At 33.4% G+C, this 18,592-nt stretch overlaps 1 protein-coding gene across 1 annotated transcript in view; it reads right to left on the bottom strand.

Moving 5' to 3' along the window:
- The window catches only part of MS3_00003553 (uncharacterized protein), a 56,347-nt gene that overhangs the window by 25,156 nt on the left and 12,599 nt on the right, over window positions 1-18,592 (bottom strand). Inside the window, exon 3 of the mRNA XM_051211378.1 lies at window positions 422-763. Coding sequence (XP_051071433.1) covers window positions 422-763 — 342 coding nt within the window. The remainder of the gene's footprint in view (window positions 1-421; window positions 764-18,592) is intronic.

The following is an 18,592-nucleotide window of genomic DNA, read 5'->3' as shown; positions in this document are numbered from 1 at the left end:
CAAGTGAGTTCTGGGGATCTAGCATCCCCAACACAAGTTGGTGCCAAAAATATCAATGTAATACGAACATGTTTTCCAAACTACAAAGAAAGTTGAGTAGCTGAAGTTTTCCGTATATTGCTAAACGCTACTACTTATTATTTTCCAAACATGATTTCAAATTGTCACTTTATATCTATTGAACTTTTATGTAGTTGTCCTTTACTGGTTTTGATATATATATATATATGCCTTGATAAGTATGTGTGACGAGAATGTTAGAAATATATAATATAAAGCTTATTTTTCAGATTACCCTCGTCTTCTCAATACTGTCGAAATTTCTGAAACGGTCTGAGTGTTTTGAATAATTATTCAGTGAACAAAATTTACCGTGAAATATTATTAAAATATTTTCAAAATGGCATTCAAAAGCACTCACATCGAAATTTATCAGCTGGCCTCGCATTAGTTAATGTTGATAAGGTTATTTTTAGTCCAGTTACGCTAAGTCGGCCAGTTGCACATAAGTCCAAAGCATATCCAAGCCAACCAAGTAGGATTTCTGCTGCAATAATTATTGCAGGTCGATTGATTGCGTTACTTGGTGTAGTTTCATCAGTTGTGGTATTCACATTCATATTTGTTGTAGGTATATGTGAATAAATACGTGATAGTAAACGGAATGTACTACCATAATCTAAACTTGCTTGTGGATCATTCAGTTGGTGTAAACCGAATTCTCTGAATGTCTCTACCACGCGCCATAAATCCATTATGTTGACTTTTATAATATAAAATGATAAAAAAAGTAAATATAAAATGACTGGTTATTTCTTGAAAATAAGATATATCGCTGAAAAATTTCCATCATATTAAAACACAGATATATGTACGAAAAATACTATTTTCAATAAATGCTCTTTAGGTTCTACAATTATTTATTTGAATTAATAATCCAATAGCTAGAAACGTACATGTGAATTTACGGCTGGTTGTAATATAAAGTAAAATTAAAGATGGATAGTGACTAGCAGTACAATCAAGGACGCGCGTTTTGTCCTATTTGGAACTCGTCAGTTGGATGTAACTGCATCCCACAGTTTATGTGCATTACAAGACTCTAACTCAGTACCGTTCGCTTCAAACGCCATCACGTTATCCACTTCGCTACGGAGTTCAGACAATCACTAATCTGTGCAATCGGGTGAAGTTCTTATTCATTTTTGTATGGTTTGTTGGGATGTGCCCATTGATGTTTAGGACTGCAATTGATCAGTCTTTTATTGGTATATGTGCATCTTGTGCAGATTGACTCGATATTGCCTTCAATCACAAGCATTATAGGCAAATATGGAATGGTTCGAGTCCCAGACTGATCAACTGTAGGATGCAGGTGCATCGGGCTGACGAGTCCCAAATAGGACAAATCGCGCGTCCTGGATTTCACTGCTAGCCACCATTCTTGTTTGCTTACAATAATGGTTCTTAGGCTCAAACTCTACCCCACCTACTTTGATATATGTAATCTGGAGTGTCTCTGACATTCACCTACAGTGTAACTAAAAAGCAAGTAGGAATACCTGTATCTAGTAGATGAGTTACAAATACATGAATCACCAATGTCCATTATACGAAAACAATAATAGATGGAGAAATGCTAAAGACAGCTTTTAAACATAAACTACTTATAGTTGCAAGTTGCCTTGTATAATTATTAAGTTACTGGCGGATTATAATGCGGATGAAGTGAAATGATTAAAATGCTTTTGGACCGAAAGTCAAGTTGAGAATTTTCACCATATTAAAATACTGTGAAACTATTCGATCAGATTTAGACGAAAGTTCTTATCCATCATTCTGCAATCGGGTTAAAATATTTTTGTCACAATAATCAAAAGTAGTAGAGGGGTAAAATGAAATAAGGTGATATGAGAAAAATTACGCAGTTCAGTATAATCCTTCTGCTACATCATGTCTATTTTTCGTTCACATGTCCCCAAGGTACTAATACTTTAGTAAAATCGTTAATGTTGGGATGACTTCAATAAGTTTATACGTTAAATGAAATTGTGATATAAACGACTAAAATAAATATGGTTAAAATCATGAGAGAAATAATAGTGTAATTATAAACTGGAAATCACGTAATGTGAATTAGGTATGAATTAGTAAATAGGGATGGATGCTGAACAAAATTTTCAATGCTCTTGCTAGTGTTGTAATACTAATAATAATAATCCTATGTGACTAAGATAAGTTCAAGCTGCGAAAATGCACTGAAGGTTGTATGAACATTAATCGGATTACGTCGCTATATCACCACATGATCATTAACTAATTAGGTCAGAAGTTGATCAAAGTAAAGGAGCGGTTAAACATATTTTTCACAGACGTAAAGCTATTGCTTCAGCCATCTGATGGATTCTTGTCTGACGGATTTCGGCATATAGTTGTTGATACGACATATTACTGTAAATGATTGCACTATGTTGATTTGTACTAAATGAACTAAAATCGAGCTGTTAACAGTTTTAACTGTACCTTCGCTTAACAATACTGGGAGGTGCTCGCGACCGCGAATATACGAATTCCTAAAACACCTGTCAATATAAATTGCTCCGCAAGAGCAGTTGAGTTGATAGATACAGAAAGAGATGTCTAGTCTAGGTAATTTATCACTCAATCTCGGAGTTGCCATCGAACGTATCGAAAACATTAATTGTAATTCACCTGTACTTTATTTTATATTAGAAATAATCATAAGTTCGTACGTTATAATTTTAAACGATGTACTTTGGCATTAACCCGACCACCTTTAAGATTATTAATTTGGATAAATACTTGTTAAACCCGAAGAGAATTTATTGAGAATTCTCGTTTATATATGCTTTAATAAGATGTACATATTTTTTGTTTCTATGTACATGTACATGAATACATAAGTGGTTCAGTTTCATTTAACTATTAAACAGAGTAACATTACCATTCGTTATTACTTCATTAATGGGACATATTCAGTGTTATCATGACCATTTTTAGAAATTATTTACTACATAAAAAATAAATTAGTCTATGATATTAAACCTAAGTTAAAAATTACGAAATAAAAACCAAACATAAATTTGAAACTGAAACTAATTCAGTTAGAAGACGAAGATTATCAGAACTATGTGATATATTAGCGCAAAACATTTCGAACAATCTGATCGCACATACACTTGTTAAGAACATTTGTATATTAAAATAAAAGGTCAACTAAACTAGAAATGGGGGTAAAAGACGAGGATAATGAAGAAATAATGTGAAAACAATTTGAAACCTCATCCCTCTGGGTAATAAGTTAATATTACCAGGGTTGGTTTAAGGTGAGAACAGTTTTTTAATATTAGTATAGGGGTTGTGGAGATTGTTAAGTTTTGTTTGAGATCATGAACCGATTGATGTTAGACCACCATTGAAAACCTGGAAGCACTGGACGGCCGTTTCGTCCTATTGTGGGACAAGGGTTGTGATGGAGGTGGGATTCGAACCCACACCCTTTCGGACTAATGGGGTTTGAATTTTCGTAGGGCTAAGGCTTCAATAAGCCTTAGTATACACCTTTTTACACTTTGTACAACACCACAAAAGGCGAGTTAAGATCAACCTTATGACCCGTTTCGAATAAATGTTTAGCAATAGAGGATGATGGATGTTTATCCTCTACTCTTATTGAGTCATTTCATTTTATTTGTTTCTGCAACCATATAGGTAGATGCTCACATACCGTAATTTTGAGATCACAATTACTCCTCCCAATATGTGTGTGACCACATGCACATTTAAATTGGTAAACACAGTAGGATGTTACGCAATCGTTTTCTTGTCTTTTAGGTTTTCGATGAAGCATGAACCTTGTTGTTTCTTTGATAACGACCTTCGCTGCACAATATGCCTTGTTAATGACTGATTCAAGCCATTGTTTCAAATAAAAGGCTATTTGAATCACCTCTAAATGGTAAGGTGATGTAGACAGGCTTTTTCTCCGCCAAAGCTATAGTAGGTCCCACTGTACAATGAACTTTCCATCTATTTATGAATTTAAGGGGATAGCCATTTTCCATTAATGTTTTATTTAGCAACCTAACATCGAAATTTATCAAAGGGACTAATTGCTTTATAATTCAATTAGACCTAAGGTCTCTATAAGAAACTTGTGTAAAATCATTTAATCATTTCCATAGTCAGTTAGGTGTTTCAATATTATTCGTTCACGTGTCAACAGACTTTTTAAAAAACTCAATTCTGTTTAGGATGAATACATCTATTTCAATTTCGCGAAGTTCTTAAATTGTCTTTGAATTCATGTTTTGTCAGAGATCTAAGGAAAGAAGTGTTTAACAAATAGCTTGTTTTAAAAACCAATCAGTAGGCAAGTCATAAGAAACATAACCAACTCAGTTTACATTTATACAGAGAGATGAAATTAATAAAATTCAAAGCACAAGAATTCAAACAATAGTTAGTATCAATGGTAATGAAAACCAAATATACAGAATAGATTTTTTTAACAGAGTTGGGTGGTGACTAGCAGTAGTGTCCAGGACGCGTATTTCATCCTATTTGAGACTTGTCAGCTGGATATACATCAACTCTCAGATGCAGGCATATCCAACCGACAAGCCCCAAATATGATGAAACATACTTTCTGGGTAACACTACTGGCCACCATCCAACTTTGGTTAGTGAAAGCTTCGAGACAGCCCGTATAAGATCCACATAAGTCGAAAAAGATTTATCGATTGTGGTCTAAAATTTTAGTGGGAAGATTCAAACAATCATAACTACTAGTGGGGATATATATCTACCTGAACACCATAGTGGATAAATTTGAAAACCATTTCAATTGTGACAATTGTAACTTAAACAGAAATAGGAGAAGTGGGGTTCGAATAGTAGACCTACTCTTTGAAAGTTGGAGGTTATAGCCATCCAGCCTTCACTATGTCTTATGAAACTCAAAATAATTTGAAATGGAGCGGAAAATTTAAGTGTAATTCTATTTTAGTAGGATTACAACACTACTAGAGAGTACTATTTCGAATATTTATAACCTCTAGTCTTCTCTGAATCCTATTATGAAGTTTGAAGTCTTTCTGTTGATTATACAGGTCCATTTTATATGTTGAAGATCATAATCTAGGATTTCCAATGTAGCACAGATGTATAGTTGTGAACAGAATTTTCAGTGAGTCAGTCAGTGGTCTTGAGTGCTGTTAGAGGTATGAGGGCGGTTATCACTTCCCGGTTGCCAACACCGTGGAAGGGTTCTTCTGGAGGTTCCTGAAAAGGAAATTGGATTAGAGGTGGTCTCAGTGACCTGAGAGCGTGACCGCAGTGCCCAAGGGACAACTGCTTGAGGTCGGTCACACACGACGTTTTTATGGGTAATTTTTGTGTTAGCTCTGTACTTGTTGAGACCTTACCGCCGGAGACGGATATCCGTGGGATAGGGCGAGGTGTGCATTTTTGGGGTCGACCTTTTCTAACCCCACCCCTTCTTGTGGGAAGGCAGCATCGCTGTCATGCTGGTTGTCTGAAGGAAACACCTTACTGCTGTCACACCTCTGTACAGTCAACAGTAGGACTTCGCCCTCAGACCTTGAGTTTGCTGCTTTTAGTCTTACCACTCTTCAACCGACCTGTCTGACATGGTAGGACCTTGAGGAACGATTGTTCTAGTCAGTATAGCTCGGTTGCTTCATCACGATAGGCAAGCCCGACCACCACGTCAAGGTAGCAACAACGGTCGGGGAACAGAATTTTAGTGGTGATTAGAATCATTAGAATGTAAAACTAACCAAATGATCACCCAAATTCAAAATGATGACTAGACATCATGTATTTGAACAAGTTATCCAGTTTACAGCACTTCGGTGATCAAATATTACACATTATTATTAAACGAATCTCCTCAACTGATTTTTGTCAACTACATACTTCTCGTATTATAGTGTTTTTCTTCCGGTTTTTTATAACCGTATTTGTCATTTTATTCAATCTACTTAAATTGCACATTCTTAGTTAGACAAACGTTATTTACGGGTTCATGCGATTTATTTACGATATGTTTCTGACTAGAATAATTAATGTTGTTTGCTTACTTTCAAAATGAAATATAATCACTGAAATACAATTTTTTATCAATAACAAACAAGCAGGTTATTTGTTTTTTTGAGTAGTTGTTAAGTAAGATGAAAGCTTATGTTAAATACAGGTCACTAAACATTATGGTAGGATATTCATAAAGTATTCATGTAAATAAACATATTCTTATAATTTATGCAAATGTGGTTCCGAAAATATCTGTATCATTCGTCAATAAAATGTTTTTGCCTGTCGAAATTATAGGTTCGATTTCAGTTAACAAATTTGGTAGTTTTTTTCGTTAAAGTACTAATTCTGTGAAGAAATATGAACAGGAAGAAACAAGATGACGTAATAGAAAGATTATAATACTAGATTACGTAGTACAAATAATAACAATAGATTTAGTTAATGTAGTAAGATAATTAAAATGTTTTTGTTACAATAATTAAAGGTCATAGAAGTACATTGGCCGTATCCAGCGCTCGCTTTCATCTAGGATACGGGAACATCCCAGTTTGGTTGTACAAGGATGAGAAGAAAGCAGTTAGGAGTTCCATACTTGAATACGTAATCGACCATAATCATTCTACGGATCCAGTTTGATTTTAAAGTTGTACATATGATCCGTTCAAATCTACTGAGATTTCTTCGTATCCAATTCCTAAAAATAGCCGAAACTCTTACCATCTATGAGCTCAAACCAGAACTATGAGTACAAAAGAAGTACGTCCTATCGTTATCGTTACCTTGGCCTTGATTAATAATAATAATAATAATAATAATAATAATAATACATTTCCCCATTACTTATGTCTTATATTCTCATTATTTTATTCATAAATGCTCATCATATCACCTGATTTATTTATACACCTCTATGACCTTTAATTATTGTAACAAAAACATTTCAATCATTTTAATCATCTTAATACATTCACTAAATGTATTGTTACTAGTTGTATTACGTAATCTAGTATTATAATCTTTCTATTACGTCATCTTCGTTATTCGTGTCATATTTCTTCACGGAATTAGTACTTTAACAAAAACATTCATATTTATATACGATTACACAGCTTGATAATAAATTCGTTGAAAAGAGATCCCTTCGCCGAACATCGTGTTTTTTATTTTTAATGTGTAGAGGGGAATTATTTGTCAAATCTGGTAGTCTATTAAAGTTCTTGAAAAGTCAAGTGTGATTTATTTCAACAATAGATAAGTGTCAAAGAGAGTAAAATACTTTGAGCACTGTCCGTCATCAGAATACTTCTATCCAACAGTTAGCTACATGAAGATTTATGGTTAAGGAACTTTTTATCACGAATCTTTGAAGGAGAATAAAAAGGTGGTTTTTTCAAATTATTTTGAGTCAATGTTGGTTACCTCTTAACTATGTTTTACTATTTGTTATATTTTATTTTTCGTATGTGGGATTTGGGCTCACATAGTCTTCCGCTGAACGAGCTCAACTGTTCATTGGATTTTTCAAACTTTTTCGCTTGAATTTCCGAGAGAAATGTTTATCATTTTCTAGTCAATCGAATTGTTTCCGTACATATTTAATTATCAAATTAGGGAGGTAGCTTATAAAAGTATATTGTTTCTAGAAGTAGGAGGATGAAAGTAGAATTTTTCTAATCCGTGTATGATGTTTCACTTAGAAGCTTTCGTACCTTTCAATTGACAGAACTGATACTTACCATGTTTTTTAATTAATGAAAAACATATTTTTGTCTAAATTGTTTAAATGGATTATTACTTTTAAAATGTGAATTTAGTGTGATTAAGAACGAATGGTATCAACAGACTATTCAGAAATAATTGTAGAAGATGAAGACTTTATGACCACTTATGAAGCATGAATCAAGCGACATGAACAGTTTGTAAACTTCTAAAACAGGGAACAGGTAAGATGTTGATCAAGAACGAGTTCATAATTTCTCTATTGAATATTTCAAAAGAATCTAAGTTTTAATAAAACTTTCAAATGATATTTACAGGTAACCAAAGTGTTAATATCTGGATGTAAATTGATTTTACAGAAACATAACTTAGTACTTAATACAAAGGCTAAATCACAACATTATTGTTCTGCATTATATTTTGTGCTACTTTCACAATGCTTTTATGAATGTTAAATAAACAGCTTTTGTTTGTTTTATCTAAGTTATCCTCACATTTCAACGATTCAAGGTCACGCTGCGGTAATCAGCCTAGTTCTTCTGGAACTAAAAGGTAGTTTAAAAAGTAAGATGTACACTTCTTAAGATCATTTCCTTCATTTTGTTGATGCTCTCCGTTCTACAAAGACAATTTAAACCCACCAAAATACTTTCAAATAAGAAAACGAGCAAGGCATTTCATTTATCTACAAAACAAAATTAGCTTATTATTCTATAATTCATAAACACATATATTGCACTACCCAAAACAAAGTCAAAACATATATAATATTTCTTGGCAGGAAGTCTATTTTAGATGTACGATATAGATAAATTCTTTGGTTTGTCTGGAATTAACGGCTATGATACTTAGAATTAGTAAATGTGATTTTAATGCTCTGTAAACGTTCTGTTTATTACATTTTGCACTACGAAAGTTATAACCACCTACCAGTTAAAATAAATATTTTGTAGCACTTACAACGGTGGTAAATTATATTATCATACGGAATGGAACACATTTTAGGAATCATTTGACTCTTAAAAATATTCGGTTTTATGGGTCATTTTTAGTTAGTCAACAAACTTTCATAATAAAATACCACGAAGTGAAATAAATTATTAACGGATTTGAAATCTTATTGTATTCCTTAATCGAAATGGCGTCTAAAGACGAGTGAATACATTATACCATTTGTAAAGGAAATGGATCAACAGAATTACTGGAAGTAGACCAGAAAAGATTACTTTCACTAATTTGTGAAAACGTTCATTTACTTCAAAACGTTCAAAACTTATGGATGGGAGTATTGGTTCATAATCAGACGACTATTAACTAACAATGTAAGAAACGTATATAGAGAACCTAACATTAAACTAAAAAAAACCCTAAAAGTATGAAGATTATATCATTTATCCCAAAACCAATGCAGTCCTCCCCCCCGCCAACGTATTTTTTTTAGTTGCTAACAGTTGTGAACTGAATTCCTAAAACTTTCTAAACAATGGATAAGCAGAAAAAAAAGACCACCTATTTTGAGTTTCGTTATCCTCGAAAGATTAAATAGATTATGTGAGGGTAAAATGTTTGGAATTAAAAATGAGTTGTGTTAGAATTAATATTAAGAATCATTACATTTTTGAAAAAAAAGAAGATTCTTGGTCATAGATATCTTTCTGAGATGATTTATTTCCACTTAAAAGAAAGTGATTACATTGATAAAGTCAATATTATGAAAATTATTTTATAAATAAGAAAAAAATTAGTAGTTTGCCTGATTGTTTATGATGAAATCATAGTAGTCGTACGCCAATTGGAAAAACAAATGTCTAGATAGTCAGGTTTTCACTTTAAATTTTTATTTAATTTCTAGATTCTTATCATAAGCTCAACTAGATTTGAACTTTCATTTGTTCCAACTGTTTCGTGATTACGTTGGAAAGACGTATCAGAAGATAATTATCAGTCTTATATAATAAAGATTTATGTACTTCTTAATATTGAAAGTGTTTTGTTTAGTACTGAATAAGCTCATATAGAAAGTCAGTCTTTTTGCATGAAAACATTTTTAGAATATTGTTAATTCATAGTTTCAAGAAAAAATATTATATTATCTTCTTTTCATCAAAATTCTAAGTGTTCACTCCATAGATAAGTAGGGTGACTGTTAATCTAGAAAGAGCTATCACCCTACATTCAATATGAAAGTAGTTAATGTAATAAATTTAACTGTGTAAAACAGTCTATCATAAAGTATATTCATCTTACTTACCAAAGTTTCTAACCTAAAAAATTCTAACATATTTGACTTCAGACATATGAATGAATCTAATCATCAGAATAAAAGAAATATTAAAACTATTTCTAATTACAAATAATTTAGAGCTTAACATGACAACCATTATCAATAAGTTAATCATTGATAAAAAAAGACATTCACTCGAAGACAGGATAGTAACAAAGATTATTGTGAATGACGTCCGAAAGTATAATACAAATGTTATTCAAAATATATTCCAGACAACTTTAAATTAGATGACAACAACAAACGACAATAAATGAGCTGAAAATAATTTGAAGTGAAAAAATAAATTGTAAATCTGAAACACTTTTTACTGTAAATTAAATTCAATGCACGAATTCACATGTAATAAGTAATTCACAATATTATCGTAATTTTGCAAGCATTTTAATACACCTAAAACATACTATTTTACCTGTTGCTTCTGAAGTTAGTTAAGCTTTAAGACATTTGTCTCAAGTGTTATTTGTTTCAACTTCCCCTCAGACTATTTTAAACATCCTGCATTAAGAAACATACTTAAAAAATGCGGAGCTTTACAGTAACGATAAACATCAATTAAGTGCTCTAATGTTTTCAAACATTGAAGTATAATCGATTTTCTGTAGATGACGAGTAATTATTCACTTGGTTGGTTCATCTGAATATATGGCGAACAATCAGCTTAGTCAACATAACAACACAAACTTTTATTTGTGTACTGATTTTCATAGTATGCTTGCTGTAACAATCGAAAAATGCTAATCAGGAGATATATAGTTAATGAAATTTTTATTACATCAGATGCACTTATACATACACTTGTTATCGTAGCCCACTTTTCACATCAAATGTGTCACACTCATTGCAGCATATCTTACTTTCAACATTGTTAAGAAGATTCGATGACTTTTTTTAGTATACAGTTAACCGGTGAACCATATATTTATAGTCGATATTTTGGATGTTTGATTAAATTTCATTGAAAAAGCTTCCACCAGGCTGCCAAGCAAAATGTTGGATTTACTTAAATTTCAATCGCTGAAAGTTTCACAAATATGATTCCCTTCTTAATGTCTAGCATTGACTCTGCGGCCAACCACTGTGAAAATATTCGTTCAAATTTAGACAAAAGTTCTTATAAAAAATACCAGAACTTTAAAGGTATCAAAGGTCAGTCCCACCAGTCGAAGAAAAAAAGCATTTAAACAACACCATAAAACTGTGTGTTGAAGATGTATATTGAAAAGCGATCTTTTGACAATCGTATACTAAAGTGTTATTTTGATAAAAGTGACTTCTCTCGACAACCCTAAACACATATCCAAATTCTTTGGAGAGGCTTTCTTGATATTATGAACAACTTGTATTTCAGACAGCATATTCCACTGACTTTATAAATAAAGCCAATATAATTAAGCAACCTTGATATTCCTTTTAGCAAAATATATTTTTACATTATAAATTCTCTTAAGTAAGCCTACTTTAGGTTTATTGTCTTTCTCGAATATCCTCGTTAGGAAATATGTGTTGGTAATTTAGGATCACAATTGGATTTTGTCATACAGTTCAACATATGCCAATAAACATTAACCATGCAGGTTAAACAGACCAATAAAACGTATTTAATATTAAGAGTATTTAGTGACATATAACTTAAAGGGCACATTATAGAGCAGATAAATCCTCAGTTGATACAAACGGATATATTAATGTAAAAAGTAAGTTGTGATGGTGATCAACGTTTGTCTAATTTTTGTATAAATGCTAATAAAAAATCAGATTACACCGAGTGCAGTATGTATTTGTCAATAATGTGTCTAATTCTTATCTTCCAGTCACTCTATAAATAACTTGAATGATACTTTTCAGGTTTGTACGTTCACTTAGCTTAACGAACATTTAGTATACTATTTGTTTTTGTTTTTTTAACATTTCCTATTTTTATATAAACAGCAATTGCGTAAGCAGTGAAAAGAGTAATTTTCATCGGTCATCATCTACCACAAATTTTGATTTCGTGATAACATTTACCACTCATGCCTGTCACATGAAAAAACTTCAAGATATTCTGCGAATATCACCTTCCACTGATAGATAAAAGTAGATACCTGTTAGTCAAGTCAATATACAGGGGTATCATCTTTGAGTTAGCTATTGAATCATCATTTACCATTCATGGAATTGTATCAGCAGCAATCACTGACTATTCAAAATGATCAGTGTGTATAACTACTGTTTTATTACAGATCCATAACTATTTATCTTATGATAAAATACATTTTTCATGAATATTTAGAACTTCATAAACAACCATAATGCTTGAAATTATTACATAATACAGTTGAATGATAATCGGTTGTACAGTAGAAATCGATTTCGGTTTCTTTATCAAATCAAATTGTAGTAAATACTTTAGATTGGATTACGTAAAAAACTAACGTTCCTCATAAAAGTTACTTGATGTTCACTACATTACATTTACAATACTTCAGACTGAGATTAATAGTAAGTTATAGAACAAAAAACTTTCAAGTTCAACATAGCAAACGTGTCTAGGTGAAACGTAAGCTATACAAAATATATGTTATTAAATCAAAAATGAAGCTCCTTGTTTATTTTCATCAGACAAGCAGGTCTTTTAGTCTGTTGAAAAAATTCCAAATGGATAAACAAATTATTTCTTTTTAGCATTCAGTGTCATTTTCTTCACCTAAAGTTTATTATCAACATTTATAATCGGTCAGTCAGCTACAACGTAGGACCAGGCACATAGATGCATCGGTCCAAGTTGCCACAACTCATTAGCACAACAAGATGAACACCAAATTCATAGTAGTTGCTTCAATAGTAGTAATGTGTAAACGAAAGATTGTGCATAAGAATATAGTACAGGAAGAAAGAATTGGTTGGAAAAAGAAATATATAAAGCGATTTTAGCTTCACCGTTTAAGGGAAGACAAACAGTGTATACACTGACACTATTGGGACCGATTCTGAGCCATGTCACCAAGAGTCTCCAACCATTGGTTACGATAGTCACGCGGACCCCAACCAAGTAGTCTGGATCTACCAACATGGCTCAGACTAGAAGTTAGTGACTTCAAGCACTGATGCCACGTTTTGGTTTGGCTGCCCCTAACTTTCTTCCAACCATCCCCAACACCAGTTAGCATTGCGCGTCGTGGTAATCGGTATTTAGGCATACGTAACACGAGTCCCAACCATCTCAGTCGATGAAGATTCACAACCTCATCAACTGATTTACCATCATTCCCGAATACCCTGCGTCTAACCTCACTATTACTTACTCGATGATCCCAGAAGACGCCAACAATATTTCTAAGGCATCTGTGGTCAAATACTAGTAGTTTACGAGTTTCTTCTACTTTTAATGGCCATGTTTCGCTGCCGTAAATTAAAACAGAACAGACTGCCGCGCAGTATACTCGTCCCTTAGTTGGTAGACGGATATCTCGCCTTCGCCATAGGTGACGTAAGTTGGCAAAGGCCAAACGAGCTTTTCGAATCCGTGATGAGATTTCGTCAGACACCAACCCATTAGGGCTGATCGGACTTCCAAAATAGGTGAAGTTGTCGACGCGTTCGACTACTTCACTCCCTATCATTCGTTCACATGTTGACGCAGGCCAGTCCTAAAGCAACAACTTGCATTTAGAGAGGGAGAAACGCATCTCAAACATCCAGGCATTGTTGCTCAGTTCTACCATAAGACTCTGAACTTTATCAGTCTTCACCAAACAGAACTATGTCATCTGAGTATTCTAAGTCGATAAGTGGACCTCCTGGAAGGAGATCAATTTTTGAAAGTTTAGAAGACGAGAACGTTATTTCCAACAGTAGGTCTATGATGAAGTTGGACAAAAATGGAGATAGTGGACAGCCTTGACGGACGCCACTTGAGATTACGAAATCAGATGACAGTTCGCCATAAGCTCTGACTCGACTGGTAATGTTCGAGTTAAGAGCCTTCACTAAGTTTATGTACTTCTGAGGTACGCCTTTCAATGACAGACACTGCCACAGAACCTCTCGGTCTAAAGAGTCAAATGCTGCTTTTAAGTCAAGAAAGACCACCATTGTCGGACGTCGATAAGCATGCCTGTGTTCTAGAACCTGACTTATGGTGAATATGTGGTTGATGAATCCACGACCAGGTCTGAAGCCAGCTTGATTCTCTCGTGTTTGCAGTTCATGTGTCTTTGTTAGGCGTCCGATAATTATTGAGGATAGTATTTTAGATGCCATATTAATCAGACTAATCTCTCTATGGTTATCGCAGGATGGCTTTGACCCCTTCTTATATATTGGGACAATTAGTGACTGCGACCGGTTGGAGGGAATTACATCCAACTCCCAGATTTTAGCTAAAATATTAGTCAACCCAATCGATAAATCTAGACCACCAATTTTAAAGACATCTGGAGCCAATCCATCTGGACTAGCTTATATTGCTCGTTTCAGATTAGCTACAGCTTTCTGAAATTCAATTAGAGTCGGGGGACCTACGTCAATGTTCCATTCAGGCTGTTAGAGAATGGTGGTTAGTTGTAGAATAGCTGAAGACCAGCTGAACTGTTCCTTAAAATGTTCCGTTCTAGACGTCTGGGCTTAGAGCAGATAAGAGTGTCTTTTCCCGAGATCGTCTCACACTTGACTTCTTAGTTCCAGTTTCTTTTACTAGTCTGAAAATTTGTTTTGTGTTGCCTACAGCCGCTGTCTTTTCCATCTCTCTTGCTTTTGTTGCCCACCACTTCACAGCTGTTTCTCAGACTTTTGGTTAACCCACATCTGACTTGTTTTCGCTCTTCATTGTGTTCAGAGCCTGATGGGATGAGTTTACGAGAATCCATCAGTGCAATAGACTTAGTAGAAATCCAATGGTTTTTCGCAACCCTTTGGTTTAAATCACTAATAGATGTCGCTGTTGTTTCCACAGCTGTTCGTATATCTTCCCAAGCAATATATGGGTCTGCCTCGTTTTCAGAACTACCTAAATGTAACCTCAGTTGTTCCTGGAATCTGTTTTTGGCAATTAACATTTCTAGTATGTGGAATGGTATCCCAGTTATTTTGAAATATTTCTCGAGTTTCAGATGAGTCTAATTGGCTTCTAGTGATCAGTGCGTGGCCAGAATTGTTTTATAGTTTCTCAAAGTGGTGACGTAACAGCTTAGACTACAGTTAAAAGGACACAAGTCTGTGCACCCAGGATTTAAATAAATCTGTTAAGAATGAATTACCTTAGTCGTCAAGCACAGATACTTGATTTGATACTGAATGGTTGAAGACAATCAGGATGAAGAGCTGAATCTATAATTGATCCGTGTTGTCGTTTGTCATTAAGACAAGTTTCATAACCCGTGGAAGTGAAGAAAAAGACAAGGGTATCATGGTGATCAGTCCAAGGCATTCAGAAGAAAGGGTAGTGCACTTTGGTGTTAAAGCACTCCTATAAAGTAGCCATACTGCAAGCTTGTTCGATCACCAGTGAAAACTAGATAATTTAATTCTGATCGCTCTGCTGTGAACTATCGGTCTATTTTAATAGTTTATAATGCTTACCAGTGGTTTCAAAGATTATGAAACAGATAAAGACTCACGCACTTAGTTGGCTCGGAATATCACAGTTGCGTAGTTACAACATTTTGCTCATAGTCAGACAGAAATCACTACTAAGTAGACGAACAACCTGATACAAAACAGAACAAAATATCATACAACATATTACTGTGGCTAGTTGTGAAATATACATATGCTAATTAAGAAACACCGTAAGATCAAAGACAGAAACACTTAGAGTAACGTTATTTGTCACATCGCTCTGCCTTCAAGATAAATGCATTATATCAGTGGCATAGATGAAGATAAAATTTATCTTATAAACAGCTTTTTTTTTAAAAATGTATGAAACTAACATTCAGTAGATATGGATTCGTGGAACTTGCGATTGTCCTATTTTCTTCCTGCTGTTTAGTCACACGGTAAATAATAGTTCTTAATGAGAATCCCATCTGTAATTTAAATGTTTATGAATCTTCAGAATCTGAATACACCTGGGTGTGATTTCAATTCCTTGATTGAAGTTGATATATTTTGATTCAGCATTCCATACCCGCTTACTTAATTTTATCATCGAGCGTATTTCCATATCTGATATGTAGAATCTACATCTTTACATAAATTTGTTCTTTATTCTGAACTGCATAAGTAATCTTATGTTCATCTATTTTTCAAACTATTCTAGTTTTCAAAATCATAAATATATTCACTTATTAATCGAGAGTTATTGAAACATGTTTCTTCATACAATGTTACAAATACTCTCTCCCTAAAAGTCATTAGTATGATTACGATTCGTAGAGGTATAGTTCCCTTAATTCTAGTCCTTACGTTTAGTTCTTTAGGGAAACCAGTTCAAAGTTGAAATCAGTGTTCTCAATTTAATATATTCACCACTTTGCTTACAATCATAATTTTTGGTAACATACGTCTGATTTTCTTGTATCATCCAGCTTTGGATAATTTGTAACACGAATATGATTTTATAACATACTAAAAACACACGTTTGAGCATAAAATTTATTGGACAGACCGAGGATTATTGATAATATTGATTGAGACAAGCAAATATAAGACAAACAATCTTATCTACATGCATTCCACAGGCTATGAGCATGGGGAATTCCAATCAGAACGACAAACAAAGAGTGTTGGACTGACACTTAAGCCATAGACATAAGCCATACTAACAATGAAAATATAGCAAGTGAGAATTCGTCTTTCGCATCAGCCACCGCCTCTTATATAGGCGTGTGTGTGTGTGTTCTATCAAAAAGCCTACATTTCTATTCTTCCACTTACTACTCAGGTTTTTATCTATTGTTTGCCAAAAGAGAAAAACTATTTGATTTGCCCTCCTAAATAGAAAGAAATATTGTGATGAAAAGAAATTTTTCCTATAAAGGTAAGTTAGGGGTTAAAGATTCAAAAGTTAGTTATTTTGAAATCGATAATTATGTCAACTTCTTATAACTCCTGGAAATTTTTAGCTACATCGAACTTGAAATTAATTCGTATACCCGATTAACAAAATGATTAAATATACAAATGATATAAATAAATTTTATTTAATGGAACCTCAATTATTAGGAAAAAACTGTTTGCTACTTCGTTTCTCAGTACATATGATATTCTATAAATCAAGAATAGATTCTAGCCAATGGGTAAAATGACATTGACTCTGAATTAGGTGTTAGGTAATAATATTGAAAATAAATAAATTGACAAAATTTCAGAAGGCTTAAAAACTGGAAAAATACTACAAACGATATTGTGTCAATTTTAGCCTAAAACAACAAATTTGTAAAGTCTAAGATTGACCATATGGTTGATAAGATCCTAAAATATTAGGAAAACATCAATATTCCATGGAATAAAGATACTTCCATCTGATGAGCACTGTGGAATTATGACACTTGTTTATAGCTTCTACTCAACGGGCTTTAATTTAGTGTTTAAAAAGTGATACATTTATTTTATATTCAGCTGGTAGAAGGTTTCATCATTCTGGAAAAATGGAAATAAGAATCGATTGGTTGTGGATAGCAGTGTAATTCAAGATCTGAGTTTCGTCCCACTTAGTACTCGTCAGATGAATGTACCTGCAACCCAGTATTGTTGTTTGGCATTGAGAAGTAGTTGATGTGATTCTGATAACTTTGCTATGAACGATCAGTTTATTTTAATAATTTATGCTGCTTATCGGTAGTTTCAAAGACTATGAAGCCGATCAAGACTCACGCAATTAGTTGGTTCGGAATATCACAGTTGTGTAATTTCAACATTTTACTTCTGGATTTCCTTGCTAACTACAGACTAGATATTCTATATAACTTATGACAAAATAGTAATTCATGCAGGATGCTCAACAAGGGCTAGTCAAAATGCAGTCAACAACATAAATAACAAAATAATCTAAAGTTTTTCTACCAATGATATGGAAGCAAGAGTATGATCCCGTTAGAATCTAACTTCTAGCACAAAACAGAATGAATCATTGGTTCTACGTAGTTTTTGGATTTCGTTTGCTCAATTTTAAAATGATATGCAGAATCCTCGGTAAACTTGATGTCTGTTTCTTAATTGATAAAAGCCTCGATCTGTGAGGTAATCAGTCAATACAAAGGCCCATGATCTTGTGTTAACATGTTTCAAAAGTAAGAAATTCAAAATGAATGGTCAGTAATAGTTACAGAGTGTAAACATGGAAAATCACTGTCACTATTATTGAACGACTAGATTAATCAGTACCATATGAGCGATTGTTTGAAGACACCATGACATATTGACATACACTGAATACAAAATATTCGTAAATTAGAAAGATCACAATAAAAGCAAACAAACTGAACAGTAACTAATTTGAATCACAGTCATTCACATCAGAAGTAATTTATGTTAAAATTGGAGGAAATAACGAATGAACTGCATTATACAAAGTATATCCATTAA

Source organism: Schistosoma haematobium, chromosome ZW (assembly GCF_000699445.3).
Source record: "Schistosoma haematobium chromosome ZW, whole genome shotgun sequence".
Classification (NCBI taxonomy): domain Eukaryota; kingdom Metazoa; phylum Platyhelminthes; class Trematoda; order Strigeidida; family Schistosomatidae; genus Schistosoma; species Schistosoma haematobium.
Note: the sequence above shows the minus strand (reverse complement) of the source record. Positions and strands in the feature narration are given on the sequence as shown.